Source organism: Eschrichtius robustus, chromosome 9, assembly GCF_028021215.1.
Source record: "Eschrichtius robustus isolate mEscRob2 chromosome 9, mEscRob2.pri, whole genome shotgun sequence".
Taxonomy (NCBI): domain Eukaryota; kingdom Metazoa; phylum Chordata; class Mammalia; order Artiodactyla; family Eschrichtiidae; genus Eschrichtius; species Eschrichtius robustus.
In genome coordinates this window covers 118,068,281-118,090,877 of record NC_090832.1, presented here as the reverse complement: position 1 = coordinate 118,090,877, position 22,597 = coordinate 118,068,281, and the positions used below count along the sequence as shown (strand labels likewise).

Sequence of the window (22,597 nt, the reverse complement as noted above, 5' to 3'; positions counted from 1 at the left end):
GTGGAAGACTCAAGATTTTTAAAAATTCTCCTAGTAAGGAGTCATAATTGCTATTCTTTCACAAGAGCTTTTATTTTATAATTATTTTAATACTCCAGAAGTATATTTAGTTATTCATAACTCTGAAAATGTCAGTTGAAAGTAAACTAGACTTTCCAAGATGGTGGAGGAGTAGGAGGATGTGGAGTTCATCTCTCCCCACAAACGCATCAAGAAGACATCTACAAATGGAACAATTCCCACAGAGCACCTGCTGAACACTAGCAGAGGACCTCAGACACCTAGAAGGACAAGAAAGATACCCACATAACTGGGTTGAATGAAAGAAAGAAGAAGGGAAAAGGAAGAGGAGAGGAAGCGGGACGGGACCTGCACCCCCAGCGGGGAGCTGAAGGTGAGGAGAGGGTCCCGCATGTGGGGAAGCCCCCTCACCAGTGGGGAAATCAGCTGGGACAGAAGGGGAGTTTCAGGGGCTCACAGGAGACCTCAGCAACCAGTCTGTGGCAGGCAGGACAGAGAGGGACCTCCAAAGATGGTCCGTTCCACAGCCCTGCATGCCCCAGCCTGAAATGGGTGCCCGCCAGTGCAGACGGGGTCTGGGTGCTGGAACGTGGGGTTTGGAGAGCAAACCCAGGGAGCGGACTGATGTTGACTGTGAGGAGACAGCCTGAGGGGATGGGAGCGAGGAGCTCCACAACCGCGATTGCTCATGGAGGAAGCCCAGACTGCCGCAGAAGCAAAGCTCCATTGCTGACTGACACACAAAGAGTGGGGTCGCCATTGCAGCCTCTCTCCTCATGCGCCAGCCCCTGCCTCCACAGGCACTAGGGAGGGCTCCCACTAAAGCCGACTCACATGCCCCTGCCATCACCTCCTTTGCCCCCCACACCCTCCCACCTGGGCAACCCGCTCGCACCAATTGCCACCTGATGGACTCGTGCGTTCCAATCGCTACCACAGCACCCTCCTGCCTGGGCAGTCCACTGGCCTCGATCACCACCTTGGCTTCTACCTGCCTGATGGGCTCAGGTGCTCTGGTGACCTCTACAACAGACTCTGGTGGGAGGAACACACGTATAGGTGGGGCTGAAACCACAGCTGAGCCCCAGGAGTGGTGTAACTAAGGAAGAAGAGCTGAAATCTCTCCTCATGGCTGGCAAGCCTCAGAGTTACACCTCCACTGAAATCTTCCTAAACTCAGCACCTGCAAAACATCTGAAAGGACAAGTGCTCCTTTAGCTGGGATGGGTCTGGCTTTAGCAGCTGTGGGCTTTGTGGGCATGTACACATGGGGGTGGGGCCAGGCCAGAGTCTGAGCTGTCTCCACAGCTCCCACAGCAAGTTCACCTGCATGACTACTGGAGTCCTGGGACGTGACCTCAGTGGATCTGCACTGGTGGCCTGGTGAAAACAAAACCTGAGAGTCACCAGCGCCAATTGCCAGCATACCCACAGTTAAGGTGGAACCAAGAGCAGAGCCAACAACAGTGTACTTTGTGAGCCCAGACAATGGGTGAAAGGGAACACAACAGAGCATATTAACAGGTGAACATCTCCAGAGGAAGAATACTCAGTGGCTTCTCTCCCAGTGGGAGTGCCCCAATCCCACATACCTCACATCAGAGATCAGAAACACAGCTAAGAAACAGATCTAGAGGCCTCTACTCCAACAACTAGGGAGCAGACCCTGCCCCTGACAGGGCAGTGACAACCACAGAACAAAGGGGAAACCCTGCTCAATATCCAGGCAGGCTCTGATCACCACAAGAGCAATCAAACTCCCCATCAAGAAGGTAATGCCACAAGCCTCTGGACCAACATCACCCAGCAGGGGGCAGACACCAGAAGCAAGAGGAACTATGGTCCTTCAGCCTATGGAAAGGAGACCACAAACACAGTAAGTTAGACAAAATGGGGCAACAAAGAAATATGTTGCAGACAAAGGAGCAAGATAAAAACCTACAAGAACAACTAAATGAAGAGGAGATAGGCAACTTAACTGAAAAAGAATTTGGAGTAATAATAGTAAAAATGATCCAAGATCTTGTAAAAAGAATGGAGGCACAGATTGAAAAGGTAAAAGAAATGTTAAACAAAGATCTAGAAGAACTAAAGAACAAAAAACCAGAGATGAACAATACAATAACTGAAATGAAAAATACACTACAAGGAATCAATAGCAGAATAAGTGAGGCAGAAGAACAGATAAGTAACCTAGAAGACAGAATGGTGGAATTCACTGCCACAGGAAGGAATAAAGAGAAAAGAATGAAAAGAAATGAGGGCAGTCTCAGAGACTTCTGGGACAACATGAAAGGCACCAACATTCCAATTATAGGGTTCCCAGAAGAAGAAGAAAAAGAGAAAGGGCCTGAGAAAATATTTGAAGAGATTATAGTCTAAAACTTCCCTAACATGAAAAGGAAATAGTCACCCAAGTCCAGGAAGTGCAGAGAGTCCCATACAGGGTAAACCCAAGGAGAAACATGCTGAGACACATATTAATCAAACTAACAAAAATTAATTACAAAGAAAATTATTAAAAGCAACAAGGGGAAAGCAACAAATAACATACAAGGGATTCCCCATAAGGTTATCAGCTGATTTTTCAGCAGAAACTCTGAAGGCCAGAAGGGAGTGGCATAATATATTTAAAACGATGAAAGGGAAAAACCTACAACCAAGAATACTCTACCCAGTGAGACTCTCATTCAGACACAACAGAGAAATTAAAAGCTTTACAGACAAGCAAAAGATAAGAAAATTCAGCACCACCAGAACACCTTTGCAACAAATGCTAAAGGAACTTCTCTAGGCAGGGGGGAAAAAAGAGGCCACAACTAGAAACAAGAAAATCACTATTGGGAAAGCTCGCTGGTAAAGGCAAACATACAGTAAAAGCAGGAAATCATCCATACACAAATATGACATCAAAACCAGCAACTGTGAAAAGAGGAGAGTACAAATGCAGGAAATGGGAATTACATGTGAAATTAAGAGACCAGCAACTTAAAACAAGCTTGTATATATATAGGCTGCTTTATGAAAATCTCATGGGAAATGCAAACCAAAAAACTACACTAGATACACACACAGAAAATGCAACCCAAACACAACACTAAAGATGGTCATCAAAGCACAAGAGGAGAGAACAAAAGAGGAAGGGAAGAAAAAAGATCTACAAAAAAAAAAAAAACAACACAAAACAATTAAGAAAATGGCAATATGAACTTACATATGTATAATTACCTTAAATGTAAATGGATTAAATGCTCCAATCAAAAGACACAGACTGACTGAATGGATATAAAAACAAGACACATATAAATGCTGTCTACAAGAGAACCACATCAGACCTAGGGACACATATAGACTGAAAGTGAGGGGATGGAAAAAGATATTCCATGCAAATGGAAATCAAAAGAAAGCTGCAATAACAATACTCATATCAGACAAAATAGACTTTAAAATAAAGACTGTTACAAGAGACAAGGAAGGACACTACATACTGATCACGGGATCAATCCAAGAAGAAGATATAACAATTATAAATATATATGCAACCAACATAGGAGCACCTCAACATATAAGGCAAATGCTAACAGTCATAAAAGGGGAAATCAACATTAACACAATAAGAGTAGGGGACTTTAACACCCCACTTACACCAATGGACAGATCATCCAAACAGAAAATTAAAAAGGAAACACAAACCTTAAATGACACACTAGACCAGATGGACTTAATTGCTATCTATAGGACATTCCATCCAAAAGCAGCAGAATACACTTTCTTCTCAAGTGCACATGGAACATCCTCCTGGATAGATCACATCTTGGGTCACAAATCAAGCCTCAGTAAACTTAAGAAAATTGAAATCATATCAAGCAACTTTTCCAACAACAACACTATGAGATTAGAAATCAATTACAGGAAAAAACTGTAAAAAACACAAACACATGGAGGCTAAACAATATGTTACTAAATAACCAATGGATCACTAAAGAAATCAAAGAGGAAATTGTAAAATACATAGAGACAAATGACAATGAAAACACGACAATCCAAAACCTATGGGATGCAGCAAAAGCAGTTCTAAGAGGGAAGTTTATAGCTATACAAGCCTACCTCAAGAAACAAGAAAAATCTCAAATGAACAATCTAACCTTACACCTAAAGGAACTAGAGAAAGAAGATCAAACAAAACCCAAAGTTAGTAGAAGGAAAGAAATCATAAAGATCAGAGCAGAAATAAATGAAATAGAAACAAAGAAAACAATAGCAAAGATCAACAACACTAAAAGCTGGTTCTTTGAGAAGATAAACAAAATTGATAAACCATTAGCCAGACTCATCAAGAAAAAGAGGGAGAGGAACTCAAATCAATAAAGTTAGAAATGAAAAAGGAGAAGTTACAACAGACACCGCAGAAATAAAAGGATTCTAAGAGACTACTACAAGCAACTCTATGCCAATAAAATGGACAACCTGGAAGAAATGGACAAATTCTTAGAAAGGTATAACCTTCCAAGACTGAACCAGGAAGAAATAGAAAATATGAACAGGCCAGTCACAAGTAATGAAATTGAAACTGTGATTAAAAATCTTCCAACAAATAAAAGTCCAGAGCCAGATGGCCTTCTCTAAATTCTATCAAACATTTAGAGAAGAGTTAACACTTATCCTTCTGAAACTCTTCCAAAAAATTTCAGAGGGAAGAACACTCCCAAGCTCATTCTGTGAGGCCACCATAACCCTGATACCAAAACCAGACAAAGATATCACAAAAAAAGAAAATTACAGGCCAATATCACTGATGAACACAGACACAAAAATCCTCAAAAAAATACTAGCAAACTGAATTCAACAACACATTAAAAGGATCATACACCATGATCAAGTGGGATTTATCCTAGGGATGCAAAGATTCTTCAGTATACACAAATCAATCAGTGTGATACACCACATTAACACACGAAGAATAAAAACCATATGATCGTCTCATTGGATGCAGAAAAAGCTTTTGACAGCATTCAACATGCATTTATGATTAAAACATCTCCAGAAAATGAGCATAGAGGGAACCTACCTCAACATAATAAAGGCCATATACAACAAACCCATAGCAAATATCATTCTCAATGGTGAAAAACTGAAAGCATTTCCTCTAAGATAAGGAACAAGACAAGAAGGTCCACTCTCGCCACTATAATTCAACATAGTTCTGGAAGTCCTAGCCATGGCAAGCAGAGAAGAAAAATAAATAAAAGGAATCCAAATTGGAAAAGAAGAAGTAAAACTGTCACTCTTTGCAGATGACATTACACTCTACACAGAAAACCCTAAAAATGCTACCAGAAAACTACTAGACCTCATCAATGAATTTGGTAAAGTTGCAGGATACAAAATTAATACACAGAAATGTCTTGCATTCCTATACACTAACAATGAAAGATCAGAAAGAGAAATCAAGGAAACAATCCCATTTACCATCACATCAAAAAGAATAAAATACCTAGGAATAAACCTGCTTAAGGAAGCAAGAGACCTGTACTCAGAAAAGTATAAGATACTGATGAAAGAAATCAAAGATGACACAAACAGATGGAGAGATATAAAATGCTCTTGGATTGGAAGAATCAATATTGTGAAAATGACTATACTACCCAAAGCAATCTACAGATTCAATGCAATCCCTATCAAATTACCAATGACATTTTTCACAGAATTAGAACAAAAATTTTACAATTTGTATGGAAACACAAAAGACCACAAATAGCCAAACCAATCTTGAGAAAGAAAAATGGAGATAGAGGAATCAGGCTCCCAAACTTCACACTATACTACAAAGCTACAGTCATCAAAACAGTATCATACTGGCACAAAAACAGAAATATAGCTCAAATGGAACAGGATGAAAGTCCAGAGATAAACCCACGTACCTATGTTCACCTAATCTATAACAAAGGAGGCAAGAATATACAATGGAGAAAAGACGGTCTCTTCAATAAGTGATGCTGGGAAAACTGGACAGCTACATGTAAAAGAATGAAATTAGAACACTCCCTAACACCATACACAAAAATAAACTCAAAATGGATTAAAGGCCCAAATGTAAGGCCAGATACTATAACACTTTTCAAGGAAAGCATCGGCAGAACACTCTTTGACATAAACCGCAGCAAGATCTTTTTCAATCCACCTCCTAGAGTAATGAAAATAAAAACAAAAATAAACAAATGGGATATAATTAAACTTAAAAGGTTTTGCACAGCAAAGGAAACCATAAACAAAACAAAAAGACAACTCTCAGAATGGGAGAAAATATTTGCAAATGAAGCAACCAACAAGGGATTAATCTCCAAAATATACAAACAGCTTACGGAGCTCAATATCAAAAAAACCAACAACCCAATCAAAAAATGGGTGGACGATCTAAATAGACATTTCTCCAAAGAAGGCATACAGATGACTAAAAAGCACATGGAAAGCTACTCAACATCACTAATTATTAGAGAAATGCAAATCAAAACTACAATGCGGTATCACCTCACATCGGTCAGAATGGCCATCATCAAAAAATCTACAAACAATAAATGCTGGAGAGGGTGTGGAGTAAAGGGAACCCTCTTGCAGTGTTAGTGGGAATGTAAATTGATACAGTCACTATGGAAAACAGTATGAAGGTTCCTTAAAAAACTAAAAATAGAACTACCATATGACCCAGTAATCCCAATACTGGGCATATACCCAGAGAAAAACATAATTCATAAAGACATATGCACCCCAATGTTCACTGCAGCACTATTTACAATAGCCAGGACATGGAAGCAACCTAAATGTCCATCAACAGAGGAATGGATAAAGAAGATGTGGTACATATATACAATGGAATATTACTTGGCCATAAAAAGGGATGAAATTGGGTCTTTTGTAGAGACATGGATGGACCTAGAGACTGTCATACAGAGTGAAGTAAGTCAGAAAGAGAAAAACAAATATCATATATTAACTCATATATGTGGAATCTGAAAAAAATGGTATAGATGATCTTATTTACAAAGGAGAAATAGAGACACAGACGTAGAGAACAAACGTATGGATACCGAGGGGGAAAGGGGGTGGGTGGGATGAACTGGGAGATTGGGATTGATATATATACACTACTGTATACTTTGTATAAAATAGACAACTAATGAGAAGCTACTGTATAACACAGGAACTCTACTCAATGCTCTGTGATGACCTAAATAGGAAGGAAATTCAAAAAAAAAGAGGATATATGTATACGCATAGCTGAATCACTTTGCTGTACAATAGAAACTAACACAATATTGTAAAGCAACAATATTCCAGTAAAAAATTTTTTAAAAAGAGTAAAAATAAAACATCTGTGTGTTTGGGAATCAGCTGAAATTCTCCGAATCCCCTAACTGAAATTTAATAAGGGACACAACGTTTATGCTCGGAACAATTCCATATTTCTCCATCTCCTGCATTTCTTTCTTTCCAACCTTTCCCCCTTTACTTCCTCTAACTCTAGTCCTATATCTTTCATGTGGAGACATTCTTAATTACAAGTACTTCAAATTCTATCATTCAGTTAAACATTTTTGAACACTTAGAGAGTTAAAAGTAGTGTTAGGGGCTGTGAGAGATAAAGCATGAGTGTGATATGCGTGTAATTAGTATCTGTGATATTGTTGTTTAGAAGAATGCCAGGTCCTTTAGTACATAACTTTATTAGCATTATTTTCTTATTATTTACAAATCTACAGTTCAGAGCCTAGAGAATACACTGGGTACATCAGTCAGATAGCATTTACCATAAATATGGAGACACAGAGAGAGAGAGAGAAAGTCTATGGTATAGGATGAAAGTGTTGGCTGGGCTTGCAATGTGGTATGTGAATCAAGACCAACACCAATAAAAAACAATTAGTTCAAGTGCAAGGCAATATAATTAAAGGCTAAATTGTACGGTGAGACCCTAAATCGGGAATAGTAAATTCCCAGCTCAGGTGACACCACCTGGCCCTGCCTCACCTATGCGGACATTCACCACTGATTCTAGCTCTTGTGCCCAGTGGGTCCAGAAGTGGTCTCAAAATCCCTGGCAGTCATTATCAAATGAAATGATTGCAGCTGGTATTCAAGAGGAACTCTGTCATCACTGCCTCGAATGGACAGTGGCTCCAGTACCCCCCACCCCCCACTGGGAATGAAGGCTTTGGGGCAGGGATGCCGAGAGCAGAGGGTAACTGTGGGCGCTTAACCATCAGTGCTCGGTCCACAGCCTGGTACTGAATGCCTGGTACTTACCAGGCAGAAGTTCCAATTTTCCTCTTGACCTGTGGAGGTAAAAAAAAAAAAAAAGAAGTTGTAGAACTTGTACACAGCTCTTAACCTTTCTGGGGAGTTGTATTAGTTTCTTAGGACGGCCATATCAAAGTACCACAAACTGGGTGACTTAAAAGAACAGTAAAATATTGTCTCACAGTTCTGAAGGCTGGGAGTCTGAATCCAAAGTGTCAAAAAGACCCTGCTCACCTCTGAAACCAGTAGACGAACGCTTCCTTGCCTCTTTCCAGCTTCTAGACTGTTGGCAATCTTCGGCATTCCTAGGCTTGCAGCCGCGTAACTCAAATCTCTGCCCTTGTCATTACATGACGTTCTCCCTATGTACCTCTGTCTTCACGTAGCTATCTTCTCATTATGCAGCAACCGTATTTCCAAATAAGGTCACATTCTAAAGTACCGAGGGTTAGGGCGTCCACATATCTTTTGCGGAACATGATTCAATCTCTAACAGGGGCTCAACTAGAAAACCTCTTAACTCCTACTATTTTTACCAATTTAAAAAGTGTCGGCCCCTAATGATCATGAGCCTTGCTTAACAACTCCAGGGACTATGTAGTCACCAGCATCTGAGTTAGGGATGCTCTATTTGATTCCCCTTGATATTGTGCCAAAGTCTACCCACTTGTAACAATTCTGCAACATGAGCTTACAGCTGGCAGCCTCGGGGAAATTGGAAGAAAAGTGTCAGAGTCTACCTGGTTTCTTTCACCAGCTATGCGTCCCCCGCATCCCTTCATCTTTCATCCTGACACCCTTGTGGTTGCTCTGCCCCATATGGACTCCAGTTGGTCTTCCTTCTTAAACTGTGACATTAGTAACCGGGCAAAACACCCTGAAACGTGCAGCCTCTACTGAAGCGAATCACCTTCCTTGTTGAGAAACTGGAGGCATTTCTTCTCTCTTGTCACTGACTCATACTTTGTTTAGCCATCAGGTCTTTTTCACGTGTTCTGCCAGTTAATGTCTCCCTCATCCTGAACTCATGCCGTTGTCTAAACTTCGAGAAGACTGAGATAACATAAAAGGGAATAAAAGCCAACTACCAATCAGAGCAGAGAATCTTCCAAAGTCCTCTCATCACTCCTCCACCCTGGGGACGTGATCTCAGAGCAGAACAGACAGAAGAGAGAAAGCTCTGGCTGCCAGCTCACGGGAGACAGAGAGGAAACTGAAGGCAAAAGGAGAGATACAGCACTTGCTAATTCCAGAGGGGGAGTCACTGACAGACAAAGTGGAGATGATGGGAACTTCAGAATGGAGAACAGAGATGAAAGACTGCAGAAGAAGAGGGAGATGGTCTAAAGAGAGCCTTGGGGATCCAGCCACGTGTCACTCCACCAGCACAGGAAGTGTCCTCGTGGGGACAATGCAAAGTTCTGGGAGATGGTGCCTCTCCCTCCTGTACAGCCTGATGGGACAACGTACCTAGATCAAGGGGCACAATTCCCCCATATCTGAATCTCCATAATCTGGATTCAACACTGGTAACCTTGAATACATTGTTACTTGAACCTTCTTCGAGGCCCCATTTTGAATCACCTTAGCAGAAATGATGACCAAGCAGGAGCAGAAAGGAGAAGAGAACCCATCAATCCCAGCCAAGCACCCCTCCAGTCCACTGTGAGCATCAGAAATGCCATCAGAGCAGGCTGTGGGCTTCAGAGGGACCCACCCAGAGGCCACAACTCGGCTGGAGAATTCTCTTCCCTCCTACCCAAAGTTATGCATGTAAATACAGCCAAAGCTATCCACTGACACATACAGACGTAGAGTCCCAACCATAACTTATTAAGCACCTCATACGTACCAGATATTGCAAAACCTGCCCAAGATCACACTCTTGGTACAGGTGCTGGGGTCTCTGGGAATGCAATAAATAGCACCCTCCATCACCATTTGGTGGGGACAAAAGTCAGCAATGAAGGAACCAAACTATCCACTCTATCCCTGATAAAGTTCAAGTTGGAGGACACAGCTTGGTGCAAGAATCGAATGGACTTGCCCAAGGAAGACCGTTTCTGGCTGGACTTCCTCCCCCATCCCAGGCAGGACTGGGCCCTGCAAGACGTGGTCAGCACAAGGGAACCAAGCAGGGTGTCCGTGTGGGACCCCAGATGGAGAAGCAGTGGGCTGCATCCACTGTGGCCGGTGCACTCTTCCTAACATGACAGATCAGAAAGATCTCTGTCTCCTTTGGGGTGGAGTGAGTTTAGGGAAAAAGAGAACCTAAGAACATTTAGGGAAAATTCCACCCCACAAACACCAGAGGGGAAGAGGGTCTCCCCTCCGACAAGAGACAAAACCAAGTTTGGAGCCCAGGTCTGCCTGGCACCAAAGCCCATGCTCTTAACCACTGTATATCTATATCTGATTGTGTCTAGCAAACTACTTGCAGGGAAGGCTACCAGGAGTCCATTTTGCTTGAAGATTTGGGGGAGATGAGAGAAAGAGATTGTGTATGTCAGAAGGAAGGTACATTGGGAGGACAGTACGGTGTCTGTACCTCACGGCGTGCAGCCCAGCCGCCTGGACTTAGGTTTGAGCCAGAGAGTGAGAAAGAGAGGCAGCTACAAGTAGACATTGAAAGAACAGCTTCCAGTGAACGCTTTGTGAGCTCTGTGGCACAAGCAGACTCTCTCTGTCCAAGGGACAAAGTATAGCACAGAGCCAGGGAGAAAAACTCGCCAGTTCAGTGTGGAAATGAGTGTAGCTTTGGAGCAATGAGGGCTCCAGAGAACACAGCTCCACTTTGGTTCAGTGACAGAAGTGGCAGGGGCAGTGGAGGCGTGCGGGCACCAGGGCTGACACCACCGTGCTCACAGCCCCTGAACTGCAGAGAAGATGGCAACTCCAGGTGTACCAGTTAGGAAGAAGTTGGCTGAATATAATAGAATTAACTTACTCTAAAACTTGTGTATTAGTTTTCTATTGCTCTGCAGCCAATTACCACAAACTTAGTGGCTTCAAACAGCATACGTTTGTTCTCAGCTTCTGTGGGTCAAGAGTCTGGGCACGTAGCAGGACTCACTGTCGCGTCTCACATGGCTATAATCAAAGCATCAGCTGGGGCTGCAATCTCTACTAAGGCTCAACTGGAGAAGGATCCACTTCTGTGTGCAGAACTCAGGTCCTTACAGCTATAGGGGCTCCATTCTCCTGCTGGCTGGAGGCTGGAGGCTGCCCTCAGCTCCTAAAAGGTGCTCTCAGTTCCTTGGTGTCTGGGCCTCCCACCATCACAGCCCACAACATGGCAGCTCACATCTTCAGAAAAGGCAGGAGAGACTCCAGCTAAAGGGGCGCTACCGTCTCAGACACATCCTGTCACCTTTGCCATATTCTGTTGGCTTGAAGCAAGTCACAAGTCACATTCACACTAAAGGGTAGAAGATCCACAATGGCATGAAAACCACTACATATTCCAGTGGTTCCCAGACTGAAATGATCATCAGTCAGGGAGAGTTCAACAATCAGATTCAGAACCTAATCCTACACCTTCTGAATTAGGATTTCCTCGAAGACCAAGGTTTTTTTGTTAAACCAACTCCTTTAGGGGAGTTTGATAACCATCCAAGTTTGGAAACTACTATTATAGACATTTTAAAAAAAATAGTTACATCTTTCCCCAGTCTCCAGCCTAAGTTTCCTAGGGTTGAGGTAATAGATTTATTTGTTAATCTCAATATCTGCCCAGTGATTCCAATGACTTTTTGTTTAAGGATGTCATTAAATTAATCATATTAAATTAATTGACATTACCAGGTGATGGAGAAGTGTCCAGCAGCATTTAGCTAAGGAGTTTCACAACCTCGGAACTATTGATATTTTGCCCCTGTTGATACTTGGCCTTTGCTGTGGGTGTGCACTGCAGGACGTCTAGCAGAATCCTTGGTCTCTACCCACTAGAAGCCAGTAGCACTACCTCCAGCTGTGACAACGAAAGCTACCTCCAATCACTGCCAAGTGTCACCCGGGGTCAAAATCAACCCCAATTGAGAACCACCATACTATCTTTAACGTTTCACAGAAGCTCAGAAAGTTCATGGCAGGAAAAGTGTTAACACTGAGTAGAAAATCAAGAAAATATACCTGAAAGGTTAGGCTGTGGTTACAAGAGTCCATGCCTCCATTTTCCTGGGTACACAGACTGTGCATTCTATATTTCTGTACAATTTCCAGAAGTTGAGTGAGCCCTCACCTCACGTTTTTCATTTGTGTATCATTTACCTCTCTACCAACCCCACTCCAACACCAAACACAAAGAATGAGGAAGGAGGGACTTCCCTGGTGGTCCAGTGGTTAAGACTCTGCACTGCCAATGCAGGGGGCGCGGGTTCAATCCCTGGTCGGGGAACTAAGATCCCACATGCCACGTGGCCAAAAGATAAAAATAATAATAATAATAGGGGAGATAATAGGTGTGGCATATATGGAAACTCTGTAGTATTTTCACAACATTTCTGTAAATCTAAATCTATTCTGAAATTTAAAGTTTCTTTAAAAAAAACAAAAATGAGGCAGCGGCTGGTGGTCAAGCTTCTCTCCTCTCACTCATGTCAAACTCTTTAACACAATAATCCCTCCTCAAACCTACCCTCAGACATCCCATGCCTCATCATTAAATAGGTTTAGGTAAAGGAGATGTGCTACAGATGTGATTTAAGCTAAAATAAAAACAACACTGGTAGTAATAGATGGAAATTTTCATTTTTATTGATAAGCCATGATTTCCTATTGAATAGATCATCAAGTACAATTAATAACAACACTCTAACATTTAAAATTTAAACATTCAGAATCACCCTGTTTCAATATACAAAGCTTTAGTTTCTGGGAAAATGATGTTTTATTTCAACAGTATCCTTCTTATATGCAAAACAGCTTCTCAAAATAGAAGATTTATGAGTAAAATCTTATAAAGCTTCCTGTGTACAAAAGAAATCAACTCTACTGTATCAATTGCACCTTAGCAAAAATCCAAAACATAAAGGCTGGAAGGACCAGAATAGAGCCACATTCTATTAAATCTATCAAAGACAAATCTTAATGATCTATAAATGCAACATGGAACTATCCTCTACCACTGATTCAATACCCTGGCAGAAGAGTGGTAAACCGTGGCCTCATGACAACATGGACAGAATTATTCTTAAATATGTAGTAACATATATATCAATATCATCCCTATTACAAAGACACACACATACCAATGTGTAAGTGTCCTGTGAAGTGCGAAACTCGGAAATCATCCAGGAAATATCTGTTTTCCTGTATTACAACCACTGAAATGAAATGGCAACATTTTAGTGAATGATTCAATGTGGCACTGTCTTTTGATGAGGCACATGAAAACACAACTCAATGGCTAGAAATAGTTTTGAAACAAGCCTACTCACAACCGGTATATACTTAATTAAAAATGTATATTTACTGCTTAGTTTCCTAAAGAAAGTAGTATAACAGTTCTCTATTCAAAGTAGTGATTAAAAAAATTGCACCTCAAATTACTCCCAATGCAACTTAGGATATTTAACATTAACATGAATATCATTTGAATAGATGATAGGAAATTTTTAAGTTCTTGAAGGTGCTATGCTTCACTGGAATTTGAAAAAAAAAATCAGAATATTCTTCTGTCTAACAGAAGTCTCTACTGAGAGTACATAAAGTTCTGAAGCTTATCCAAGAGTGAGTCCATTTACTGTGTCTCAAATTTTAAAAGTGCAAGTAAATGATGCAGTCAAGAAGATGTAATGGCACCTGGACCCATGGGAGCCACTTGATGAACACCAAATTAAGTACTGTCCTTATGTGAAGGAACCTTGTCAAGGAGGTATTTACCACATATTTTTATAGAAAACAGTATTAAACTTCAATCAAGCAAATTAGAAAACGTGAGGCTGTTAAAAAGAACTCCAGATTACATGCTGGAAGGCTAATAAAATGGCTCCTTTAAAGAATGACAAAGAAACATCATAGCTCCAATTTCTTACAATGTCATAGGACAGCCAGAAATGTTGAACGATATCAAATTGAATTATATCAAAATAATTGAATTGTATCAAAATAAAGATAACTAGCATTATATTGCCAGAATATTTATAACTAAATTTAACGTAAAAAGAAATTACAGTTAAATACAACTTTTTAAAAAAATAATTACACCCAGACTCAAAAAAAAAAAATGGGAGCAGGGAAAATTACGCTATGTACAATTCTGAAAATTCCCACGTGTGGAATACAGCATTGCATATGTAAGTAACAAACTGTTAGGCAATAAGCGTATATCTGGATTTTATATTAACACAATGCTCCACAGATTATAATATAACCAAAATACTAAACCAAAGATATTATTGTTAGAATATTTTAAAAAACATAAAGTATAATAGGACCACACAATAAAAGGAAGCATTTCATTGACCCAGCGTATTTTAATGGGCTTTAACTTCTTTTTTAGAATTATAACTGAAGGCAATAAGATGGTGAAACCAAATATAATAGCGTTGTTTTGTCCTTGAATTATGTGGCGAGTCAAAACTGGAAGTCACACATGCTGGTGTCTTAATGAGGTCCCCACTCAGTGGAAAAGAAGTGGGGACTTTAGTTCATATCAGAAAATGAAATTGATGGCATTCTAAAGGAAAAGTTTCAACATCAGCAAACTTAAAGGTAAAAAGAGATTTTTAGTATTATTTCTTGTAGCATGTGAAGAAGAGTCGATACTGTCAATTATTACTACTATGTGTCCTCCTTTCCCCCTAATGCTTGTGGCTTTTTGGTCCCTTTTAATCCAAGTGCACTGCTGCAGCAGAGCCAGCGCTCTGAAAGGCGTGACAGAGGAGGACGCCCGCGTCCGCGGTGCCCCACGCACCTTCAGCTGCGCTGACTGACCCTCTTCCCCTTCCTTCTTCTCCTCTTCCTCCTCTTCTTCCTCAATCCCCTCCTCCTCCTCACTTTTAATACATTTATAATAAAAAGAGATGCATTGCAATATGAGTTACAAGGTGAATTTTTAATCTGAAAATCTGAAATAATTCACAACAACTATTAGAGTTCTAGTTTTTAAATGAGGAAATATGGTTTTAAAAAAGCTACAAACATGGTTTAAAAAAGCTACAAACTGTCTTCCAATGGCTTTCCATTCTGGAGTTTCCTAAAATACTACACTAGAAGTCCGGTAGGAACAGAATATAAGCTACAGAATATAAACTATTTACGGTTAGTCCGAGGCTCTCTGGGCAGCGAGGGGGTATCCTTTGTCAACACCATCCTCCAACTTCGTTCTAAGATACTTTCATCTCCAAACAAGTCCTAAGCGTATAAAAGCTGAAACCCCGCCCAGGAAAGCCCAAACCCAAGTGCCTTTTTCAGATCAGATTGTTTCAAAGGTGTAACACAATGAAAAACTTTTCCCCACTTGAAAGTGAATACAAGAAAATTATGTGTTTGATATTTAACTGCTCTGTCTCCATAGACCACCCTCTGAGGATCTATTTTCTACATTTAGGTCTCAAGCTTTAAAAATCTGAATGTTAGTAATTCCTACCTTTGTGTCCAAAATATCCATAAGCATTCCATGAACATCCACTCCACTGTAATTCAAGTTTACTAAAATAAAAACATTCTTTTTAAAACTGACTTTAAAATATATTATTTGCCTATTTTATTTTTGGATTTATTTTTAAACAGTTGAAAATACTGCAATGCAGCTTCTTTGGAGCCCATGACGATTACGTTTCTACATCCCCTTGAGAGAAATGCCGAGTTCAGGAGTGAAATTAAACCAATTTTTAGATTTAGTAAAAGATCTTTAAATTTTTTGGATATATCTAAAATATTTCAATGTATTTCAAATGAAAAGAAGAAAGGAAGAAGGGAAGGAAAGGCAGGATGAAACAAAGGTGAGAAAAGAGGAAAAACAGGGAAGGGGGAAGAAAGGAATCCTTCCTTAAAATTTCACCCAGATAAATGAATATTATCCTTCCGAATACAGGGTAACCCATGACACAGGTGCTCAAAATTCAAGAATCTTCTATAAGATTCAGAGCAAGTGTTAGATGTCACTGGACAGCTGGTGGTCTGACACTGAGACACCTGAATCTAGAAGGTTCCACAGGACCCTGGCCAACACCGTACAGTACTTCACATCTCTCTGATCCCCGTCAAACCCCAGCTTCTTTCCCAGACCATGGGGAGGTCCAGTCTGCTACATCCCATATAGGATTTTGTTGTGACCCTGGCTTAGCATCCCCCATGACTCACATGTGCCTCCTGGTCTAGGATCTTCTGGTCCAAGTCACGTAAGGCACGTGTTGCAATGCCCTCTGACTCCCAGCCTGAACAGAGCCACATGCGGGGCTGAGGACGCAGAAGAGGGCACCCGGGGCCCTTCTGGGCACTTCCCAGCAACCTCAACCTCTAAGCCGCCGGCAGCACAGCGAAGCCGGGCTCTCTCTGCTTCTCTCCAGAGGGAAAACAGAGTAAGACTAAGGGCTGGGGTATGTGACTACATCTGCCGTGGAACAACACCATTTCCCTTTAAAAAAAAAAAAATCACCACCTCCATCCTAAAGAAAGAAGTTATATCTGATTAAGAAGGATGTATTGAGACCACTGGGGTGGGTGGTGTAGGCGGAGGGTTAGGGTGGATACAGAAGGGACAGAACAAGCTCCGCCTGCGGGTTTGTTTCTTCCCAGTTCCCAGGAAATCCATCGTTAATACTAAAGCAGACACTGATGTATAGCAGTGCTTAAGAACCCAGGATCATTTCCTCTAGAAAATGAAAAGAATCATCTAAAATAACACATTTATTCTGGAGAAAATAACACCTCCAAAAGAAACCTAAAAGATTTTAAGAGGGGGAAATAAAAGAATACAGCTGCAAGAATTCTGATTTTTTGTTCCACACAGAAGTCAGGGGAAGAAATCTATGCAGCTACACATACAAGGACCGGTTGTACACCCCCATCCCATCCCATTAAAAGAAAAACATTGATTTTCAAAATAGAGGCGATATTTGCTTATGAAAACAAGACAATCACACGTGACTTCTGGAAATGAAAGTGTTACACGGAGTCTTTAAAAAGATAAATCATAGCCAACACGGCAAAGAGAACAGAAGCGTGAAGCAGACAAGGAGGCAGGCGTTAGGGTGAGGAAGGGAGGCCGAGGCCGCGCTGTCACAGGGGCCGCAGGTGTGTGCGTCCCCGCAGAGGTCACAGGAGGACAGTTGTGCTCTGGAGTTGTAGCTTCTCACCGCTTGCCGCCCTGTTCAAAGAAGCAGATGTCGGTTTACGTGCCTCCTTTGTTTAGAAACATTTACTTTGCCAAAACTTAAGAGCATTTCAATACACTTTTCTGAGTTTTCCGTTCTTCACATAATTTTATTTTTTCTTTACAAGAAACAACTGAAATACTCAAGAGGGGCCCAAACGACCAAGTCCAAGAGAGAAACAATGCTTTGAGTCCAGTTTCTGTACCTCCAGCAGCTGGCCAGCATTAAAAGAGAGAAAATAGACCACAGCTGCATGCCGCAGTTCAACCGCAACCTGAAACGCTTCCTGGAACAGGAAAGACTGTAAATTGAGGGTGTTTTAACCTCCTTGAGAGTTTATTTTAGGGTGACATTTTCTATGCATTCAAGTAAAGTTCTACTCATTGGAACTACTGAAGAGAAATATTTACCATGGACTTCATTTAAAAATGCAAAAGTATGAAGAGAACTCTGCCTGTGTGATGCCTTGTTTCAGTGTTTTAAAACGTTAAGCACATAGTCTCTAAAACTATTCAACTTGGGTAAATTTTATAGTACAAGCTAATATTTTTTAAAAACTGTATAAAGCACCAATAGCACTACAGTAACCTTACTATAAAGCATAAATGATTTTTATTTTTACAATTTTTAAAAACTTTCTATTTTCGAATTTCTTCACGATTTTTCATTGACTTTTTTAATATTTTAAGTACGCTTTCTAACTCTAGGGTTCTTCAAAATGGGTTGGTTGGTTTATTCTGATCTTTCCCATGTTTTCATTTTAAATGCACCCCCTCATACATAAGTTGTTTTCCACAAAGAAATCTCAGAGACTGAATCTTTTTTGCTTTTCAAATGTTTAAAATGTTCTCCATACGCCTAAGAAACATCAATTGGAGAATGTTTCAACAATCATGTCACGAAGTTGGATAACTAGGTACTGTCACTGAGTCTCCACAGTGGATCTCATCCTTCCACCAGAAAAAAAGTGCTGCATCCGTGTGTCCCCAGAATGTCCCACAAGAACTGGGAGTGAACTCCAACAGGAGGCGCAAGATGAGAGGACCTGGCTTGTTGACTTAGAAGGAGAGAGAGCTGGTGCTACCGTCGTCTTGCATGAATACTCCACCAAACACTCCCAACCACGAGGACAGGTTCCTCGTACTTTACAGTGTAATTATCTACAACCACCTAGGACATGAACATGTTCACGATTCTCATGTGTTCTAATGACTCTGAGCCCCAGGAGTGCTTATTCAGGATGAATGTGATGACACGTAGAAACATTAGCCTGAAGATCACACACCGACAAAAAGTCACTCTGTGATTGAACGGAGATTTGTCCTGATCAACTTAGATGATCTCCAGACTAGATCTCTACTTTCACATCCTAAATGTCTAACATTTTATAAAGTAAGAAGTTACCAGTAAAGTCAAAGAAGCTCAAGTTATTTTCCAAACAGACTACAGTTTTCTTGAAATGATAAAAAAAATCTGTTACAATAAATAAATTTTAGCAAAACAAGACTCCCTCAGTGAAGAAACAGCTAAACCCGATTGAGGCTCGTCCACTGCGGACGCTGTTCATTTCTCTCCTGAAGAAGCCCCGTTTTAAAACCAGAACCCGATAGAGTGGGTGCTTGCAATAGGAGCAGAACCTTGGAAATTGAACATAAATGGACTCTCTGTGTCACTTTTTCTTTGTAAAGTTTGTAGCTGGGAGTTAAAAATCTAAAACATTATGAGCAAAAACATCACTTTTTAATATATGCTAAATGCTGTCATGTGATTATTTTTTTGTAAATTATCAATTGTCTTCGTTTAAATGTAATGCTCACCTCCTGCTCCACCACCTCCTTCACTACCCCCAACAACACCCGCCCCCCACAAAGTCAATCCAGCAGAAGACCACTCTGAATGAAGGAATGAATGAATGAATGCCTGGCATAACTCCCAAGGTATCACGAACCCCAGGACACACTTACTTGGTTCATAGTAATCCATTATGGACACTGAAGCATCTTGTGTATTTGACACTCTAAAGTTTCTCACAGAAGGAATATCAACACAAAACTGGGTTTCATTTACCTTGAAAAAGACAAAAGACTTTTAAAGGTGTGGCAAATTATGTGTTCAAGAGAAAGTAAAAGACATTTCTTTCTCTTATCCTTTTATCAAACAGCTATAGAAATGAACATTTAGGGAGCATTTCTACACACCCGGTACTGGGGTAAGCACTTTATAGAAATTACATCATTTATCTTGTAAAACAGTCCTTGCATGATTGGTAGGTATTGTTCTTACTTCCATTTTACTGAAACAGATACTGAGAATTGGAGTGGTTAAGTAAGCAGGTGCCCAGAAGTGCATGCCCCTGGCCCTGGTGCTTCACCAAAATCCCCCGTCTCAGCTTTGCACCCCATCCTGGTTGCTGCTACTGACTCACACCAGCCCCCTTCTCTGGAGAATCACCCTCAGCTCACGGGAGCCACCTCATCCAGTAAGTGAAGTAACCTCAGAGTGCGGGGTGCAGCCCACAACCAATAACTGACTGATATGGGTACAAAAGGCCAGCCTCCTTGCCTCCAGGGGTACAAAAGGCCAGCCTCCTTGCCTCCAGGGGTACAAAAGGCCAGCCTCCTTGCCTCCAGGGGTACAAAAGGCCAGCCTCCTTGCCTCCAGGGGTACAAAAGGCCAGCCTCCTTGCCTCCAGGAGCACAAAAGGCCAACCTCCTTGCCTCCAGTGGTACAAAAGGCCAGTCTCCTTGCCTCCATGGGTACAAAAGGCTAGCCTCCTTGCCTCCAGGCAGGACACTTAAAGCCAATTTGGCCAATTATACTGGTTAAGGAATCTGAAATTGATAAATTCCTTTAAACATTCCATTACATACCAATTAGCAGTAAGTGAAAAGACAAATTAGTCAGTCAAAATGTAATGGACACTCAAATTAAAATAACCGTGAACAAGAACATCACAGATACAGGACAAACTCCAAACCTAACTACATTATTTTAAAAAACCTTTAATGTATTTTTCAAACCCCAAATTAGGCCCATGGCTATCAAGCAGTATTTAATATATGAAAATCACTGAATAGCAAAAGAATCTAGAAACTTTGAATTAGTTTTAACAGCTTTTTAACCAAAGTGGTTTTTGAAGTCTTAAAACAAAGAGAACATTAAGGAGCTAGCTTTTCAAAAGTAGATTCACTGCTGAAGCAATTTAATTGATTCACACTTGGCAAAACTGGAATAAGAAACATACGTATTCCCCCCATGTAACATGAAATCCTAAGAACACTTAGAACTCAATTTTGATTCCACATATGAATTTCATATAGATGTCAGAAGAATAAACTTACATGCCAGCAGTTTTGAGACATAACAAGTAGAGTCTTAAATTCCACACTAACCTTTCTCTCACATATTTTATGCACCTTATTCTTGGATCAGTAGCTTTCATACAGTAATGGGAAGAGTACATGAAAATTATATAATAATTTTGTGTAAAGACCAAACCTCTGAGAATATTCTATGATTTAAGCACCTAACTTTTCAATGCAGGGATATTAACCCTAGTGGGATATATTAAAAGCCTTTTTTTAATGAAAGCATTTTAAAACATGTAATTAAAGCTTTCACCATCAGCATTTTTTTTTCATCAGCAGCATTTAAACAAATATGTTTAGCAATTCCCTGAAGCAAAGGAGTTCTCCAGTTGACATCTGGACTGCATTTTGGAAATTACGTCACAGCAATTTCTATATGTTGAACATCTGGTATGAAATAATAATTTTGTTATCAAGACTTTCATCAGGCTCACCATTAACAGTAATTCTCCTTAAACTAATTTTATAATAATGTCTTTTTGGTGAGGACAACAGATAGTTGCCGTGTGAAAGTTGTTCAGGGACACAAAAAGCCAAAATAATGACACAAAGAAAACGTTTAAAGTAAAGGTAATTTTGAACACAATAAATAGTGGCTTTGTCAATGGTTACCAATGTGAAACTTAGGTTTTACTACTTACAGAGTCTAAGTAGAGGTGGAGTTTTCCATGGTCGTGTTCTACTTTTTTCACGGTCTCACTCAGGGAAATGGCATCTGAGGACACGGTAAAACCACTGAGGAGGTTAATTTCCATAAGGGCCATGCCACTTCTAGCTGGGCCCAGAAACCTAAATCAAAGAGGAGAGGATAGAAGAGAACCCTTTAGGAAAAACCTAAAGCTGTTGGCAAACTATCTTCATATAAAAATTAAAACTGCCAAGTGTTATTCCAAACATTGACGGTTTCATTGAAATAAAAAATTACTATAGAAAACTGTAAAAAGGTAACCCTTTCCTTACAGGTCTGAAATTCTTATAACTTTCAACCACATGAGGAATAGAACAACGGGTCCATTTGTTAGTCAGCGTGGAATGCCTGCAATGCAGCAGACTTGGGCCCCTGGGTTGTAAGGAAGGCAAACTTTGCCCCTTCGATGGGCAAATCTGTTTTCCAGTGGTTGATACCAAACCACATTGCATTTTTCATTTTCCCAAAAGTTGATGGCACTAAGCTCTCCAACTCAAAGCTAGGAACCGAAAAAGAGGCATCACTTGACCACTTAGCAGGAGACAGCGGCCAAGTCTTCAACAACCTTTTCTTCATCTGGTTTTCGAAAAAAGAAGACCAGTAGGCAAGGTCCTTCCCTTTCTTCTCCCACACACTTGGAGCACATTTTATGTTTTCTTTAGCCACCTCGGGAGAGTGACAAGCCTCGGAAAGTTTTATTACACTGCTCGTTCTCTAACCCTGTTGTACATGTCGTGAATATCAAAGCATCTGGGCACCAACAGCATTTTGTCTCCTTTAAAATAATTATTTTTCTAAAATCAATAGATGGCAAGAGCTTTTTCTTTGGATCTGAAACAGCCCAATGTTATTATGGAAAGGAGTTTGTCTCCAACATGAAAGTCTCTTAGCATCGTTAGTTCCTC

The 22,597-nt window shown here is 40.6% G+C and overlaps 1 protein-coding gene and 1 non-coding gene across 2 annotated transcripts in view; one reads left to right on the top strand and one right to left on the bottom strand.

Moving 5' to 3' along the window:
* The first annotated feature begins 12,639 nt into the window (after positions 1–12,639).
* Positions 12,640–12,712, top strand: TRNAG-GCC (transfer RNA glycine (anticodon GCC)). Its single transcript has one exon. It is a non-coding gene; the product is annotated as a tRNA-Gly (tRNA).
* A 4,444-nt stretch (positions 12,713–17,156) lies between these two features.
* CD109 (CD109 molecule) overlaps positions 17,157–22,597 on the bottom strand; it is a 128,007-nt gene continuing 122,566 nt past the window's right edge. The window contains exons 31-33 of the mRNA XM_068551617.1: positions 21,646–21,793; positions 19,601–19,703; positions 17,157–17,629 (exon numbers count right to left, since the gene is read on the bottom strand). Of these exons, the coding sequence (XP_068407718.1) occupies positions 17,454–17,629; positions 19,601–19,703; positions 21,646–21,793 (427 nt within the window). The 3' untranslated portion in view covers positions 17,157–17,453. The remainder of the gene's footprint in view (positions 17,630–19,600; positions 19,704–21,645; positions 21,794–22,597) is intronic.